This window comes from Anomalospiza imberbis, chromosome Z, assembly GCF_031753505.1.
Source record: "Anomalospiza imberbis isolate Cuckoo-Finch-1a 21T00152 chromosome Z, ASM3175350v1, whole genome shotgun sequence".
In the NCBI taxonomy this organism is placed as follows: Eukaryota; Metazoa; Chordata; class Aves; order Passeriformes; family Viduidae; genus Anomalospiza; species Anomalospiza imberbis.
The window spans coordinates 62,270,160-62,287,986 of NC_089721.1; the positions used below are offsets into that span (position 1 = coordinate 62,270,160).

A 17,827-nucleotide genomic window follows, 5' to 3' on the forward strand; every position below is an offset into this window, starting at 1 on the left:
AGAGGTATAAGAGAGGGAACCACTGTCATTTTCTGGGGCCAAACCAGCAGGATCCTATGGTCCAGTACTTGTGAAGGGCAGCATAGCACAGTGAGTGAGCCCTCATGGGGTCATTAAAGAAGCAGCTTCTGCAAAACTTTCCTGAGTGGCTTAAGATTTGTTTGGTTTTGGTTTTTTGCACACAATAGTAATAAACAGCACTTACCCATTCCTGAAGGCTTCTCTTCTTCCAAACCAAATAAAAATTCATATTTGGCCTTGGCAACATTCTGGGCATGAGCCGATATGTCATTATCCCACACAAGTGCTTCTGCCTAAAGTAAAAATAAACAAAGCTTATATACCTTTTAGTGAAAAAACAGCAGAAGGAACACGAAATCCCTTCAGGCAGCATTTTTAAAGTATTTATTTCACTCTGTCACCACCAAGATCATCCAGAGTAGACCTGGGCCAACTCAGGGAGCTTCTTAAGAGCTCACCTCTCTGTCATTGAACCCAAGAATTTTAGTATTAAGTACAAAGACCTAACAGAGATGTGAGAGCACCCAACCACTCTTTACCCACTTTTTAGCCAGCTTACCCACTGAAAGGCCAGCAGCACTGGCCAGCTATCTCAATAATACTGATTAGGGTTAAAAATATCAAGGAAATAGTATCAGAAATAGCAAATTTGAGTATGTATGTTATAAAACTGGAACCCATGAGAAAACCATAAATGAGGCAGGCTGTCTCTTTGAAAAGACAGTGGGGTAGAGAAAGTGAGGCGCAAGGACTACAACAAGGATGATTAAAAAGGGGAAGAAGTATAAGGTATGCAAACATGTACTTAGACAGGAGTAGTGTCTAAGGGTTCCTGTTGGGCAGCCCATGCATGACCACAACTGTCTAGGTCAGGACAAGAGCCCAACTTGGTTTTACAACCATACTGCACAAGTCAAACCTGCTTATCTGGCCAGGAGTCAGGCAGAGGACACAGGGTGGTGAGCCCAGTAAGCAGGGGAACACCTGGAAGGGTGAATGGACAGATGGATTGAGCAACCGGTTCTACCCAGGTCTGGTGCCCCAGCACCTTCCCACAGTTTCTTTCTTGTAAGAAACACTTTGACAGAGTAAAGATCCAGTTTCTCAGAAGAGAGAAAGGCTACAGGACTAAGATCAAAATACTTTTCTGAACAGGTAAGGACAAAACAAATCTCTAAGCTAAAGCATATGCCAACAATAAACTGTTGTGCAAAAACTGTCTAGAGTCAGCATAAAGCTTCTTCCCAGCTGGGCAAGATGGAGCTCGTAATTCTTCTGTTTGAAGTGACAGATAAAATAAATCACTAACTCTATAAATTCTTCAGTAAACTTTATATTCATATGAGGCAGTCAATTGCTGTGGCATAGCAAGCCATGGCATGGTTACATTGGTGAAAGCATTAGCTTATGAAAACACTCTTTAAAAAACAAAGTTAAACGGAACATTCTGTCCCCCAGGACAACAATAACTTTTATGCATTTCAATCAAATACCTCAGGATAAGCGTCAGATACAAACAGAAATTCAAAGTACAAGGGACACATAATTCACAGGAACATATAGTCATGGCTCTTTAATCAGAGATGGATGGAATCGCAAATCCATATATTCCTCCTAGGCCATCTGTCCAACAATTGTATTTTCTTCCAAGAGCACATTGATGAATAGTTATCTTCCCCATGCTCTAGAATGGTTTTGCTCCAGGTTCCCCTGGCCTTTTACACCCATTTCTTCTCCTGCCTTTCTGCACTGTGCCAGTTCTGCAAGATTTAGTCCAACACCACTCTGCCCTAAGTCAACAGCAGATCTTACACAGGGGTCTTGGACTAATTTATTTACCATTCACTAGATATTCACTAGTCCAACTACTTAGGGCTTCCAGTATGTTGATGCATGTGCTAACACCAGCCTACCTAATCCTTTGGTAAAGATGTGATGGAACAGATAGAGGGCTTTCTATCACAAAGGTGACTATCACAAGCATGATAAAATGAGCTTGGAAGAAATCACCATGTCTGTCCTGCCTGCATTCATTCACTGGCAGGGAGGCAGGAAGGGCTAGAAAAGGAATAGCTGTAGCCAGAGCACACAGGAGAAGGCTCTTTGTCTGCAACAGCTTAGACAGGAGTAGCTTACAAAGCCAGACAAAAATTCGGCCTACTCAGATGCATGTGAAGGGATGGGATGGCTAACAACTAGCTGGTGCCAAATCCCAGTGACAGATAAATGAAATGGAAAATGAAATTAACAGAACAGTCCAGTTCCTGAGCAGTAAGGAATTTCTGGTCTATACCCCTCTGGGACACAGCTTCTCGATCCCTCAGCCTTGCTCTTTGAGATTTCACAGACATCTGCTGCACTGAGTATCCCTGCCAGCAAACACGTGTTCCAAGGATCTCTATTTGCCTGTACCTTATTGTAAAGCAAAGAAGAAAACTCCAGCTCACAGTACCCTCTGCATCATCCAGTAACAGTCACAAGTAAATTGTAAAATTAATGGCGTTTCAGTGTATAGGCCATCATTTATCAGAGTTAAGTGCCTAAACAGAGGCTGCATGATCCTAGTCTTTGCATCTGAAAGGGGTAACTTGATTGTCAGAAGTGCTCAACGCTGCTGATGAAAATTAAAGATACTGGCTTGTGTATGGGAACAGCTGTATTTAACATCTATTTAGGTTGTCAGAGCACTAAAAGATGTATACAGAAAGTCCATATCCAGGCTTAAGGGTAAGTTTATCATATTTCATCCAAACAAGACATATTAAAAAAGAACGCAAGAGCAGGAAAGAATGAGGATGCTTTGAGGTCACAGTTAGTTTTTAAGACTATTGCTTTACCAATGTCCAAATCAAGAGACAACATGTGTTTTCCTTTCCTTCTTTTGATCTACCACTCACCTAAGCTTTGCAGGAGTCAAAATGCCCTGAAACGAGGAGCCCAGAAATGGGCTGGACAAACATTCATGGTGCTTCCAAGCCCCATTAGCAAAGATTAAATACGAGCAAGATTGAAAGGGATATAAAACTCCTGCTTAAGCCTTCTCTCTCAGCTCAAGGGCAAAGAAATCTGCATCCAGGTCAGCCATTTCACAATTGCTTCCCTCAGATGGCCTTAACCACCACCTTTGAAGCATCTCATCTTTGTCACCGCTGAAGAGGGTGACGCTTACGAGCATCAATCTCCTTAAATCAGCCAAGCTGAACATACATTTCTCATGAGCCATATACATATTATTTTTCAGTCCAGTGATGCTCTGGGCAGAGAGGCTGCAAGCTCCTACCCATTGGTGCATCACTCTTGCAGTGCTTTCTGTCTATTTGAACATGTTTGATCAAGCCTAATTCTCTAGATCATAGCTCTTGGTCAGGAGTTAGGAAGGTTTCATTTGCCTCACAGTGAATTTTAGATAACATTTATGAGGCTGCATTAGTTTGCACTTGGCAGTCCTTACCCCTCAGACCTCCTGCCAACACACTGGACCAGTTTCTATTGACCTCACAAAAGGCACTGGCATGGGTCAACAGAGGTCCCACCTTGTTGGCCCTCTGTTTCATGTTTAGGGAGCAGAGAGATTCTTTAAGATAATCCTGTGGTGCTCATGGTGGTTTCAGGCCAGCACAGGAATGAAGCTGCTGAATCTGTGTCCCAGCACTGTATTGAACAGCAGCAGGATGCTAAGACCACAGGGTTCCTGCTACTCCAGCAGGAGCTGACAAGGACAGATAAGCCAGCCCAGCAAGAAGCACATACACTGCCTCTACTCTGTTGTCTGGATGTGTGAATGGAGCAGCAGATCAGTATCTGCAAGGAGAAACTGTTCCCACAATTCACCCCTGAGAGGTGTCTTTAACTCCTGGTGAGAGCTGGGTGCTGCCTTTCCTGAAGCACAGTTTCTTTGGATGAATTTCATTTCAACTCATAAGCTCCCCTCAAACTGCCCTCCAAAAATCCCAGTGGTTTTTACATAGGTATAGTGAGTCATAAAAAGCTGAAGAAAATGCTTCTCCTTTCTCCACAAAAGAAAAGCACTAAAGCATCCTCTTTTGACTTTTACTGAGGTTCTGGTTGGGACCTTTTCTTGGGGCCAACTGGTTTTGTCTTGGGGTGCAGTGGCGCGTTTTGGGGGGGGACCCTCCGGGGGTGTCCCCAGGGGGATCCCCCTAGGTCGCGAGTTCGCTGGTAGCAGCAGGCAGGCAAGGAGACTCCACACGGCTTCTGAGGGTGCTCATTAGATGAGGGGTTATTGGGGGTCCTACCCTGGGAGGCAGCATGGTTTCTGAGGGAGAGGGGGCGGGAAGGAGAATGAAAGGAGAGGGGGAGAGAGGGGCTGAGAGAGCACCGGCCAGGAGAGCGGCTAAGAGAGAGCGAAACGTCCCCCCGGCACACTGAACAGGGAGATTCAAAGTGGGCGCAGAACAGATTGGGCCAATGGGATTACAAACACAGGATACTGCAGGGGAGAATCACAGGCTTGGAATAAACCATACATTTTCCAGGGGTGAGACAGAGCATACCATTTAACTAAAATATAACACCACATTGGGGCCTTTTTTTTTAATCATACTGTCTTGGGGTGAACTTTTCCTCCTAACCTGTCTCAAACCAAGACACATACCTTACCTACACGTCGGAGAGCTTTAACTGAAGAATATCAAACTCTTGCTATCTCACCACCATTTTCAGCTGAGCTGACAGGAGAGCTGAGCTTTGTCTCAGTGGAAGGGGATAACGCTGTCCACAGCTGCTGTGACAAGCAATGGGTCAGTCTGCGCACAAAGAACCAGTATGAACCCGTGCCTCCTGAAGCATTCACACTTAAGGTCATATATTTTTTTTGGAAATGTCTAATAAGGAGGAAGTATTCAAAGAAGCAGATAATTAAATGGCAACTTCCAGTCTGGAATTTTTCAGACTCCCTGAGAGGACAGATGCTGTTAAGACAGACTCACTCCTTGCACGAGTCCTGGGAAAAGAGTGCTTGAGAAAAAGCAGAACAGGATGGGTGCTCAAGCAAGAGTCTTCAGGAAGCAAGAGTCAGCCAAAATTCTGGACAGCAAGAGACCACTCATCCTAAGGGGAAACATCAGCAGGAAGGGACCTAAGGACCATTCATGAAGAACTGTTAGCTGGGAGAGAGAGGTGAACGTGTCCTCAGGCATGTCTCCACAGCTAAGCCATATCATGAAGAAGCCTCAGTTTTACATGCTTTCGCATGTGTATAGCTCTGTTTCTCAGAGCTTCCTGCCTTCCTCCTCAGCTATACCACCACTGGATGTCAGCTCCCTGACAGCAAGCAACAGCCCCTACACTGGAGTGACTTTTGGAGGTTTTGTTAAGGCTACTGGGGAAATGCTGCAGTATTGCAAGAAAGTAGAAAAAAGCCTTGAAGAATGCCTGTAAATCAGTCTACTACAGAGAACTTCACAGCCACACCTGGACCATTTCTAATCCCAGGCTGTGCTTCGTCTCCTCTCATTGTTTCACCAACATCTCTAGCAGCAAAAAACTCAATTGCCTGTCAGCAGCCTATTAAATACCCTGATACAGTGAGTATATGCTCTCAGCAGGAATGATGGAGAAGAAGGTTTCCACAGATTTTAAAACCTACAGCAAGTTGCGATGTCATGGGCAAGTCTTTACAGAATCCTGCACTGAGAGCTCTGCCACTGCTGTCGCATGATCCCTGAGTGGCCAAGAGCTCAGCAAGCTTCACTGTTTTTGACAGGTCATACCAATTGTTATGAAAAGACTATGCCTGTGAGCTTGTCTTAAATCACTTTCCTAAGTAACAGGATTAAATGCAGAAAGCTGGCCTTAAAATAAACTTGCTACCTGGTAAAACCTAGTGCACCAACATCACAGGAAGAGTGTGGGTGCTCACAGTAAGACCACTGGGTAGGCAAGGTTTGTAGTTTTTAATTCCATGTGACCTCATACACCATAGCTGTGTTTTCCTTATACGTCACCACACTAATACACGTTTGCAATTCTTGAATTAAAGCATTAGTAAAATAGATTAAAATTCAAAAAAACAGGAGCTTTGCATGGCTTAATCTCAGCTGGAGTTGCTAAAACTTAATACTAACCAAGGTTTTGAATGAGAAGAAGTCTAAGCCTGAGTTTTAAACTAATTCCTAATTATCAGGAGTTGCAGGGAGATGTACAGAAAGCCAGAAGGTGGGGAGGAAAGAATTGGCTTGTGTGAGAGCACTGCCTACAGCTGTTTTCCAGCTATAAGAAGAAGAAGAGAAGTCGGGATTTTAGAGAGGGTCACATAAGACTTTTCAGCTACAAGGCAACTGAGAGATGTGGCAGAGGTGTTTGCAGTGATAAGGGGTCTAAAAAAAAGCAAAGAAAAATCAGTAATTCAGCACCTTTTTTTTTTAAATGCAACAGCCAGAAGACAACAAAAGAAGGTATTGGGAGTCAGCACCACACCAAAGAGGACATGGTTCCTGGTACAGTTTGTAGTCAAAACCACCAACCACCCTGCAAAGCAATCTCACAGAAACCAAAATACATAGGTACCTGACAAGGGTGACCAAGTTCAAGGGATACAAATCCCTAACAATATAGAAATCACATCCTCCTCATGAATCTCTAAGCTGACCTCTTCCTGGGCATCTGCTGACCTCTTCCTGGGCATCTGCTGACCTCCATGACCACATACATGCTCCTGGGCTAAAGCGGCCTTGAATCCAAACCAGTGCAGCGAGTCACTATTACCTGCTCACAAGGCTTTGGCATGGCCGTGGACTGGACAGACCTCAGGTTTGGTACCATCCAGCCAGCTCCTCTTGAGTCCTCACCACATCACACTCCACAGCTTACCCCAGGGATTCCCCAAAAGGCACCAGGGCACTGCAGGTTTCCTATGCCATTATTCCCAGCACTACAGGGTTTGTTTACTATGAGCAGCCTCACAGGAATCAGTCAGGCTGGAGAGAGCAAAACTGAAAGGGTGCAGATAGTATCAAAGCTGCTCTCCCTTTGCAAAGGCAGACTTCACAGAAGTTCAGTGTCTAAAGAGATGCTCAGTTCAGAAATGAAGCAAAAGACTTTCTGCTGAGGAAAAAACCTGGGAACAGTGACAAAAAAACTCAAATTAATGCCTTAGCAGCAGTATCAAGCAGGTAAAATTTGTTTCCAGTCTGGTCACCTTGTTTTAGACCTGCTCTTGAGTTTCTCCCCCCTTAAAGAAATGTTTGCTTTGTTGTTTAGTTGAAGTTGTTAGGAAGCAGTCAGCTATTATACAGAATTAAATGCTTTCTATTATGCAAAGGCTGACACTGTCTGAGCTGTAATTGCATGGCTGTGAACAACACATTAATTCAAAGTCTGTATGATTATACTTTACCATTAAAGGTCACTCAGCATTTTGTATTTGTCAAGTCAGTGATTTTTGATGCATGCTGAATGGACCTCTGGATATCTACACATTATTTCGAAGGTATGTGCAAGAATCAAAACAAGTCCTCTGAGAAGAAGACTTTAGCTCACTGCTTGAACCACTGTGTTCTTAGACATAATATACAGAGATGAAGAAAAACACACAAAACTTTTATAAAGTCACAGTGCAAGTATATTCCTGAGTTATGTCAAAGAGCATTGGGGTGGGGGTGTGATTTAAGAAAAACTGTGCAAAGACAGCATCTTATATCCAGAGAATTCAGTGATGCATGCAGTAGACATCTTGCATTTACTGTTTTTGTTCAATCTGTTCCAGTATATTTAGCAAACTGACAGACTGCTTAACTTCAGCAGGTAGTGTGCTTCCATCATCTTCAGGCATCTCAGATGGCAGGACAATGTTTAGACAGGCTACAGGTCTGCTCCACATGGATTTCTCCTCCATGGAAGCTAAAATTTCAATGTACCTAAATGTCTCATGAGCCTACCAGAAGTTAGTTCTGTACCTTTAAACAACTAAATTCTTTCCAAAACCCTAGCCAACATCTGCTGTCTCTTGAAACTTTACAGATGGCATCCTTTGCCATGTGCTGTACATTCTTTATGTCCAGCTAAATATACACTGCTTTTATGGATGGAGGGATGGGGTATTGGGAGAGCTCATCTTCATTTTTCAAATCAATATTATGAACATAGTTTAAGGTAGTCTCTCCAAGTGATTAAAACACTCCATTTCAGTGAATTATTAAAAAAAAAACACACACAAAAAAAAAAGCCAACAGACAAAAAAACCACACCACATCCAGCCATCAGACCATTCTATACTGGAAGAATTAACATTTGCAAAAGTGTAAAAATCTGCATTTCCTCTGTGGCAAGCACAAACTGTAGAACTACAACACAGCAACAGAGTATGCAAAATGGGTATGTATCTTCGACACAGCTTACTGATTCTGCATGATTATTTAATATCACATATTTAAATTAATTTTACAGTTTTCATTTAGCAGTTTTTTCTGAGCCTTACCTAGATTTAAGAGAAGTTTTTTGGAACAGAAATTTGAATGAAGTTTGATCTGAGCCATCTTATCTCTGGCACAATTAAGGCAGAAGTGAGAAAATACATCAACAAATTTCTCCTGAGGTGCAGGCACTGGGGGACTGAAAATATCGTTGCAAAACTGTATGCTTGCTAAGAAAGCGCACCTTAAGGACTGACAACATTGTCGGGCAGCTATGGCCCCGCAACTGGTCAGGAGCCAACAGGCAGTTCCAGCTGTGGCAAGAAGGCAGAAGACATCAAAGATGTTACATCCCCCACAAGGAGCACAACATAGGCCAGCTGGCACTCGTGTCCCACTGGTGGGGAAATTAATACCTCTTCTTTTTTCCTCATTAAGTCACAGCAAGTCCACAGACAAGACAGCTGACAGCAATCAGAACTTGTTGGTACTAGAATTTGTTCCCTCTTGAGAACAGGGCTTCCCTGGGAAGCATTCTTCTGTTAGCACTGACATGAAGACATATCCCAGGCTTAAGCGCATCTTGCCATCACACTTGGCATTCATTCAGCCTGTGAGATACAGTTATTACTCAAATGACACTTTCCATTTGAAAACTGTTGTAAAAAAATAATGAGTACACTTTAAGCCACCTCTTCCACTGTGCCATTTCATGCCAAGAAGAGAAAGCAAGCCCCACTCATGGCTTCCGCAAAAAGGGAGGCCTGTATTATGTAATCTGTGCCATTATGTTCTTACTGCTCCCAAGCTACTGCATCACAGTTTCAAGACAAGGGCCTGCTTTCAGTCACAGAATCATAAAATACGCTGAGTTGGAAGGGACCCATCATGATCATCAAGTCCAACTCCTGGTCCTGTGCAAGACAGTCCTTTCACCAGGCAGCAAAAAGCTGCTGTGGCTATGACTTGATGCTCTCGGTGAGCACAGCAGAGACCAGTGTGTTTCTGCTCTGGCAGGCCATCCTCAGAAGCCAGCTCCAGCCTGGTTTCCTTTGGCTTAGCCCAGAAGTTGCGATACTGAAAATCTTTTGTGCAGTTAGTAAAGGGAGTCACACACTTCCCAAAGCCATCTCTGGTGGCTGAGGTACTCAGTGGAGGTGGAAATGCAGTGCTCACACTCTGATGGACAGCTTGATCACTGATGGACAGCCTGATCCAGTGCCCAAACAGGTTTTTTTACTTACAGCATCCAGGAAGTACAGTCAATTCAGAAGCCATTCAAGCTTCAAGGGCTAGATAATACCCAAACTCTTCTGATTCCTGATTCAACCCTGTAGCAACCAAGCCCGCACCCAGAGGGCTAGCTCTCACTCCACCCTGCTTTTAAGTATCATCCGCAACCTGCCTTGCTCATCTCTGTAATGAAGAGAATGAATGTTTGGATGCATTAGCATCACAGGAGTCTGTGGTCTCGAACAGAAGCTGGCAAAACAGCAAGAAACATCTCAGAGCAAGGAGGAGCAGCACTCAGAGAAAGTATCTGGAAACATACTGCAGAAGGATACTTCAAACAGCGCCATTCCTGAGAGGCTTGGAACACTTAAATCCAGAATGAAAGTGTGAAGCAGACACTTTGAGCTGGTCTCAAAAAGATTTTTCATCCAAGAGAAGAAGATTATTTCTAACACACACACAACCCCCGCCCCCCAATTTCACATCACTACAAACAGGAAAATAAGGACTGGAAATAGTCTTTGGGATCACGGGGTTTGGCAGGCATCAATCCATTTAGGAAGTCTAGGACACAAATTGCACAAGACCTAAATTTGTTTATCTGCAGACTCACTTTGCTGTATGGTGACTGCCCAGAGAAGCTCTCTAGCACACATCCCCCTTCTCAGCCAAACTTCCAGAGGGAAGAAGCCACACACAATTTTACAACCCATTAGGATGCAATGAACCACTCAGGTCACAGAGCAGGTCTTAATGGGACAGGCAGATCGAGAAATCCCTGCTCCACCAAAAGCCAGCTCTCCATCAGGGACCATTTGCAAGGAAATGTCCCTTCAGGGGTGCTGGGTGGCATATGTCCCTGCTGAGCTTAGGAACATTACTCCCACTCACCACTTTGCTGGGTGAGCTCAGCAAGACTCTCACCAAACAACTCTAACAGCTGCTACACCCTGGGAATCCTCAGCATTCACAACACAGAGCTGATCTGGAGAAGAATATTCTGACAGCCCCGATCTTTGAGTTCTGGCAGCAGTTCACAGGTTTGTCCAGCCTCAGCTGAAGAACAGCAGCTTGGCAGATGGCTCCCCAGTACCCTGGGGACCCACCCACCTAATACTATCTCCTCCCTCCCTCCTTTTCTTAGGCTCCCTTCACTAGGCACTACATTGTGCTACCTCGAAATTACATTTAAATCAGCACCCAGCAGTACCCCAGCCTCTTGCTCTCTTAAGAGCCTTGCAAGCAGAAGTTCTCAAAAGAGAAACACAAGCCTCAGAGAAACTCATGCCTGAGAAAAATCACTCCAGCCCTTAGGTCTGCCAGCCTGTCTCTCCATGCAGCAGGGATGGTTTCAAGCAATCAGCTACTGTGCAAGCACAAAGACAGTTTATCAAGCCATGGCCCAAGCACCCTTACTTAGTACTGGTGGCCTTGTGTGGTGTACAACTTGTGCTGCCTAAATGCTGAATCTTCCAGCACTTGTCTCAGAACACACACATCAAGGCAAGTGCCTGCAGAGATGCTCCATGGCACTCTTGCAGCAAGCCTACCTCTCAGCCCACAAGAATCAAACCCCAGACCATGTCTTATACTAAAGCTGCAAAATCAATTGCCAGTTTCCTGGTGTGATGGGCAAGAACAGAAAGGACTGTGTTGGTGTGGAGGCAGGGAGGGAAAGTACTCTGAACAACATCCATGTCCTTCAGCTATGCACCTTGACAACAGTAAAGAAGGATTTGCTGGGAAAAAAAAGCTGCTAGCACATTCATTAAGATCCTCACTGCTCTTTTCCTTCTCACTTTGATGGCACAGAGATTAAACTGAAAATTTAAAATTGGAAATAGTAAATCAAACAATCCACTTAAGCACGAATAGCTCTAGATAAGCACTTTCACACAGGCCAGTCATGCAAGAATTTTCTGTGTGGATTAAGAAGTCCTAGCTTTTTTGTTTCAAAACTTGTTTCAGATTTTGAAAACAGCAACATGTAAGTCTCCTGGATTTATTTTTATCATCACCACTACCACAAAGGATGTTCTCACACTCCCCAATTAAGCAAGGCTCTAATTGAATGGGATCATTTGCACAGGGTCTCCTACCATGGTTAACCTCACCTCTCTCCCATCAAAAGTATGCCCCAAAACTAACTCCTGTGAAAATCAACAGAGCTAGGACAGATTCACTGAGCATTAAACTGGTAACATCTGCTGAAACACATCAACTAAGGATATGACTGATGAAAAAGCATCTGGAGTAGAAAGAGGCTTCTTTCTACTAGCTAAACCAGAAAGGCTTGGATGACTCTCAGCAGCCTATTACAATTGCTTCAAGATCTGGGTGGGCAACCTCCAGGTTCATTATAAATACTGTATTTGACATTTTGTGTGAGTGGCCCTATGCACAGACAGAATTAAAGTGTGACTGAAGCTACAAAACTAAGAGTACTTGCAGTTGCCTATTACACACCCAAAACACTTCAATAACATATATATGTGGCTTTGCCTGACAATATATTAACTGGACCCTGTGACAGACAGGTAATTGATGTTTATAACACATAAATACTCACCTATCTGGGAGTTAGCAACTTCAGTGGGTTTGTGTGAAGATCAAACTAATTTCAACTATATGTTTATGTTCCCATTGAGAAGTGTAGCTCTAGTTCGCTGGAGCAAGGATGAAGATAGCACCTCAACTGCACAGGAGCATGCCTGCATAGTTTTAATATACTACAGCTTTACACTTTTGGTGAAATCATCTCAACCCCACTCTTGCCCTGAGAGTGCAATGCTGCTACTCAGCCAAACGCTTTTCTGAAAACGTCTTGTTTAATTCAAGAACCAAGAGAGCGAGCTTGTCAGTGCAGCAACAGTGCTGATGTGTTAGACAGACAAGTTACTTGGAGACACAAGCAAAACGAACTGCACGACATGCAGGCTCGGGGTCCCAGCCCTGAGTGCAGCTTCCCTGCTGCAGATGGTGTCCCTCGGGATCTAGCAGTTACGAGCACAGAAGTGGGCTCCGAGCTTTTTTCTCTTAGGGCACTGTGAAAAGGATTAAGAAAAAAAATAAATAAAAATAAAAAAAAAAAAAAGAGGGGAAAAGGAAAACAATAAAAGGAAAGATGAAAAGGGATAAGGGAAGAAGGAAGAAAGAGAAAACGTAACAAAAAGAAGACAGAAATAAGAAAAAGCGGGGGGGAATCAAAAATGCAAAAGTAAATGGGAAAAAGTGCCTCTGGCTGAGCGTAACCCCGCACCCGCACGGGGATACGCCGCCCCTTACCGCACCGCCGGCTCCCTCCATCTCCCATCGCCGGCCGCGGAGGATCGCAGCCACCCTCCCGCCGGGCCGGGCCGCGCCGAGCCGGGCTGTGCCGTGCCGTGCCGTGCTGTGCCGTGCCGTGCCGTGCCGTGGTGCTCCCCCGGCCCGCAGCGGAGCCGGGCAGCGCGGCGGCCCCGGCGCGGAGGGCGCGGAGCGGCGCGGCCCGGACGGCGGGGCCGGGCCGGACCCGGCGGGGCGGGGCGGCGGCCCGGGAGGGCAGGGCAGGGGAGACGGGGGCGGGGTGGGCGCGATGAAGGGGAGGGGAGGGGGGGGCCGAGTGCCCCACGTGCTCCTTGAAAAGGTTTTAAATAAATAGAAGGGAATTATTTCAGGATTAGCCAAGCAATAGAGTGAAAAGCGCAAGCTAGACCGCGTGCCCGCAGCAGCGGCGCTGGTTGTTGGCAGAGAGAGGGAAAAAAAAAAATATAAAAAAGAAGGCCGAAGCCTTTCCCAGCCCCGGGGCTTTCTCTCGAAGTTCTCCTTCAAAAAGCAGAAGAGAGCAGATGTCTTTGGAGTAACCACCTATCTGAACACTCGAAACTGATTTTCCACCTTTGTTTATTTCACAGGTCACTGGAAGCTCTCTTGAACCGTCAGGTTTTACAGCACTCAGCCACAGCATTAGAATTTCTCCAACTAGGACCTCTGAGCCTTGTTCTTTTAAGTAAAAGTGGGGTTTCCCTATCAAAAGCTGTGCTTTAGAAAATGCTCCCAAATCTCATTAGCCCAGTTAGAGAAGTTAACTGCACAAGTAGCTGGCAGACTGCATAAAGGAGGATGTCAGTTTCTGTAAGTTCAGTATATCTGTGCTTTGTTCAGCAGCAGCTGAAAACTTCTTTGATTTTAACCAATCAAGCTTGAGGATAGGCTTTCTGGAACAATCTCTGAGGACCAGGAATCACTGAACACACTGTATGTTTGCTTCGTTTTGAGCATGGGTAAAAAAATCTGTGTGTTAGGTGGTAGGCAAGGTTGTTCTCTAATGCTGTGCTCTTCTGAAAGGCTTTGGACAGTGCTGGTGGTAGAAGTGCATCACCATGAAGTCACTGACATAAGTGTACCACACCCAGACAGAGCAGCATCTCTGTGGCTGAGAAGACAGCCTAGCTCTGCCTTGTTCCCCCACTGGCCTCACAGCTTAGTGCCAGAGCCACTCTTCCTGCCAGCACTGGGCAATCTCAGCCCTCCTTCAGGCCCATAGGGAAAAAAAAAAATCCATTTCCAACAGGATAAAAGTATGTTCAGGCATAAAGCTTGAAGCACTGGGCTCTTCCAACTTTTCTGGGGGTTCCATCCAGCAGCAGCTCCCCATGCTCTTCCCAATAGGGCTGTGGCATGCATAGTTCGCACTGCTTCTCTTAGACTGAACCCACTATTTCTCACCTCTTCCAGCTCCACGTTTACCCAAACAGTACTGCCCCTGCTTTACACCCACATCACCTGGCAGCAGACTGCACTGCTTTTGTCATCTGGGTGCCAGTGGTGTACACTGTATTTCAGAAGACATTCTGCTCTTTCCCTACAACTTCCTCTCTCCCCATCCTAAGCCTCTCACCTGCTCCCCAGCACCACAGGCTGTCTTCAACCATCCATCCCAGGAGCAGCACAGGACCTGCCCCCTGCCTGCACAGCAGCGCTCCAATCCAGTCGTTTCTGTCCTCTGGGAACAGGTGTTTGAAAACTTGTCTTTCCATCCCCTGAAACAGCTGGCAAGGGTCCTGAAGAGGTCTCTGTGATGCATCTCCTCCGTGCCCGTCCTCTGTGGCTGAATTTCACCTACAGGTCTGGGGGATGTGCTGAAGGACTTCACCCCTCTCCCCCAGCCACAGCTGTGACGCCAAACATGTTTTGGCCCCACCAGGGTTTTGTCCCATCTGTCAGACACCCTGGGGGCCCTTGGAGCCAGTGTGGGGGCACAGGCTTCAGATTCCCCATCTGTGCCACATCTGAGATGGCTAATGCAGTGGAAAAAGAAACCTCCCAGTGCCTGGGTGTCCGAGGAGTTGATGCACTCTGCCTGCCTCTTCCCTGACTAGCTGAGGTCATGCAACTGCAGGCCAGGAGGCAGCTGGGAACAAAAGCAGGGCTGGAGTCATGTCCCTTGCAAGACACATCCCCTGCCCTGGACACCTAGGTGGCTGATGCAGCCACTGCACTCCAGTTTGGAGCTTCCTGCCTGCTATTTGTGTTGAGAAAAATTTGACCTTTTCTCTCTTATCCAGGAATCTGGCCTGAGTCAGCCAGACATTTAGGCTGCCAGGAATATGCTCTGTGCCAAAGGACTGGGAAAGGAGAGCATTTGCCAGCCTGGGGCAGGATGGTCCTGCAAGCCTCTGCTACATTGGCATCTAGCTCTTGGTCAACTTCATTGCAAAGGAGGGTGATGGAGTCCTGAAATTGGCATGATCTGGTGTTTCTTACACCACTGATCATTGTTTTCTGCAGAAGGCCCATATTAAATCCTAAAACATTTCTGTGAATGGGCAATCAGCAGAGAAATGTTGTGGGGTTAGTACATTTGTGAAGGAAATCTGTATTTTTTGTCCAAATGCTTGATATAAATTTCCAGGTAGTTATATTAAAAAAAATAAAAGTCACAAAAAGCTGACACAAAATCTGGCAGCTTTCTAAGCAGTTATGAGATACATATCACAGTTAGAGATCACTCTTAATTGTTAAAGAATTTAGTCATGAACGTACAGCATGTACGTTTAAACAACCCAAACAGAAATTAAAAAAAAACCCCAAAAACTCAGAAGATGGCAGTCAAGTCCAGCCTGTGCAGTGGCTAAGCTGCTCTGAATTCCCCAGTGATGCTATGGGCAATGATGGGGAGCAGGGAGCCAACACTGGGCAGGTGATGTGCATGGGTTCTGGGCTGAGGTTGAGCAGGGCATGGGAAATGGGAGACAATCTCAGAAGCTAGTGGCTGCAACAGACAGAAGTGTAAAAGCAGCACAAGGGACAGCTGGAGTCCACAGCCTGGATAAGGGGGATTTGTGTGAGAAGTGACCAAACTGCAAAGGCAGTTGCTGGGGGTGTTTGGGGGAGTGGAACCTTGCAAAGCCAACAGTGCTCTAGTAATGCTATCAGCTGAGATTGCCCAGGTCACAGTATTGAAAATATCAAGTTTGGGTATGCCAGGTAGCAAAATTGGTACTCAAGGCAAAAAAGTAGTTATGGCAGACTGCTTGTTTGCAAAGAGTCTTGAGTAAAAAACAGGAGGTCAATAAATAGGAAAATGGGTATGACAGGCAGCATCAAGGGCTGCCAAGATGTCAAGCAAGCCCACACTTGACCACCAGAGTGGGAGCAGGGCAGCAAACCAAACCTGGTTTCTGACTATAACACATGGATCAAACCTGCTTCTGGTCACAACACAGGGGTCATAGGATGCTTTCCCTCATCAGCAGGGAAGCACCTAAGTGGATACATGGATTGAGCAGTGCTGTGTCAGTGCCTGTTCCAGCCAGTTGGCACCAGTCCTTCCCCTCTTCTTTATAAGACAAACTTGTCTGGGTCAAAAATTCATAGCTGAAAATACCCTACCTCACTATACCACCCCATAATGAAGAAAATAAATAAGAAGGAAAAATAAAAAAAGGAGTGTATTAAAATCAGTGTTCTGCAAAGAGTAACCAATGCATAAACTCTGTCATTTTTTGCCAATAAAGTTGCTGTCTTGCTCATTATTCTCCTCTCACAGGGAAGTAATACGGGAAACTCACTTCCAAATAATATTTCCTAATTCAAAAGGCAGAAAACCACAAGTAAGCAATCATCCAGGTACTCACCATAAAATTTCAAATCAAAGAGACCCTCTTTTGTCTTGAGGGAGAGGAAAGCTAGGGATATAAAAAATAATATCATTAAAAAAGCCTAACCAGAAACACCACTATCTACAGATGGAAAGACAGAGTTAATAATTTACTAGATTTTCCTCACGTGTCTGGATTTTCTAGAAACAGCTGGGAAAACTTTTTTTCTATTTTACTCAGTCACCATCACAACCAATTTTTTTTCTGAATTAAAGGTGGAAAAGAAGCTGCAACACCATAAAGGAGAACAGCAAACTTGGAGGTGAGGTGCAGAGTAAGAAAAACAGCATGTGTAAAGATGGTAACCTTCCTGTTAGGTTGTTTTTTTCCCTATTAGCTTGTTTTAAAGAGTCAGGTATAGTAAAGCCCAGGGTGACAGCTACGGCATGAAATGGGCCAGTGGACACACTGGCTAGTTAGCCAGTTTCACTGTGAGAAGGTGTATGCTGCAAGCCACGACAGTATCGCCATTCTTCACTTGGCTTTTCCCTCACAGGTTGTCAGATTTGTTTGGCCTCATACCCAGAGCTCCTGACAACTTCCCTTTTATGGGTTAACTGACTCTTGTCCTTCTCCTTCCCTCATGGATAATTCTCTAGAGTCTTGCTATGGTCAGGAAACAATCCAGAGATTTTGATTCACTCCATCCTCCATCTGACATGTTCATTGGGAGGAAAGGAAATGACCAACATTCCCTGCCCAGGGAGCCCTGTAACTATCCAGAATTAGACCATTTGATGGGAAATCTCAAATTTGTTATTCTATCCATCAGAGTTTGGAGATCTCCAATTTTATATTTACTTCCAAAACTGGGGACTTCACAGTACCTCCCCTGCTGAGTGAGTCTTTTAGAAATCTCCTTATTAGCCCAAGTCAAACTGAAGAACACAGAAAATCCTGCTGAATATCCCTGCTTTGGAAGGTTCTTTGTTACCTCATGGGTCTCTACTGTCATGTCCTCTCTTTATCTTAACGCTTACTCTTCGCCATGTCTAGCAAATCTGTCGCTTTGGCCTTCTCGGGCTGCAGGGTCTGAAATCAGCCCATCTGCAGGGGGTA

General features: G+C 45.2%; 1 protein-coding gene and 1 long non-coding RNA gene across 4 annotated transcripts in view; one reads left to right on the forward strand and one right to left on the reverse strand.

Annotated features, from left to right (window-relative positions):
• Nucleotides 1–13,044, reverse strand: part of PSD3 (pleckstrin and Sec7 domain containing 3) — a 141,861-nt gene extending 128,817 nt beyond the window's left edge. Inside the window, exons 1-3 of one of the 3 annotated variants that reach the window (XM_068176218.1) lie at nucleotides 12,912–13,008; nucleotides 12,196–12,670; nucleotides 206–314 (exon numbers count right to left, since the gene is read on the reverse strand). In XM_068176218.1, coding sequence (XP_068032319.1) covers nucleotides 206–209 — 4 coding nt within the window. In that variant the 5' untranslated portion in view covers nucleotides 210–314; nucleotides 12,196–12,670; nucleotides 12,912–13,008. Of the gene's footprint in view, nucleotides 1–205; nucleotides 315–12,195; nucleotides 12,671–12,911 lie in introns of all 3 variants that reach the window. The other 2 variants (XM_068176212.1, XM_068176214.1) reach the window with 2 other exon arrangements.
• LOC137464759 (uncharacterized) lies at nucleotides 6,000–7,400 on the forward strand. The gene is made up of 2 exons (XR_010994403.1): nucleotides 6,000–6,128; nucleotides 6,422–7,400. It is a non-coding gene; the product is annotated as an uncharacterized lncRNA (long non-coding RNA).
• Nucleotides 13,045–17,827: the final 4,783 nt, after the last annotated feature.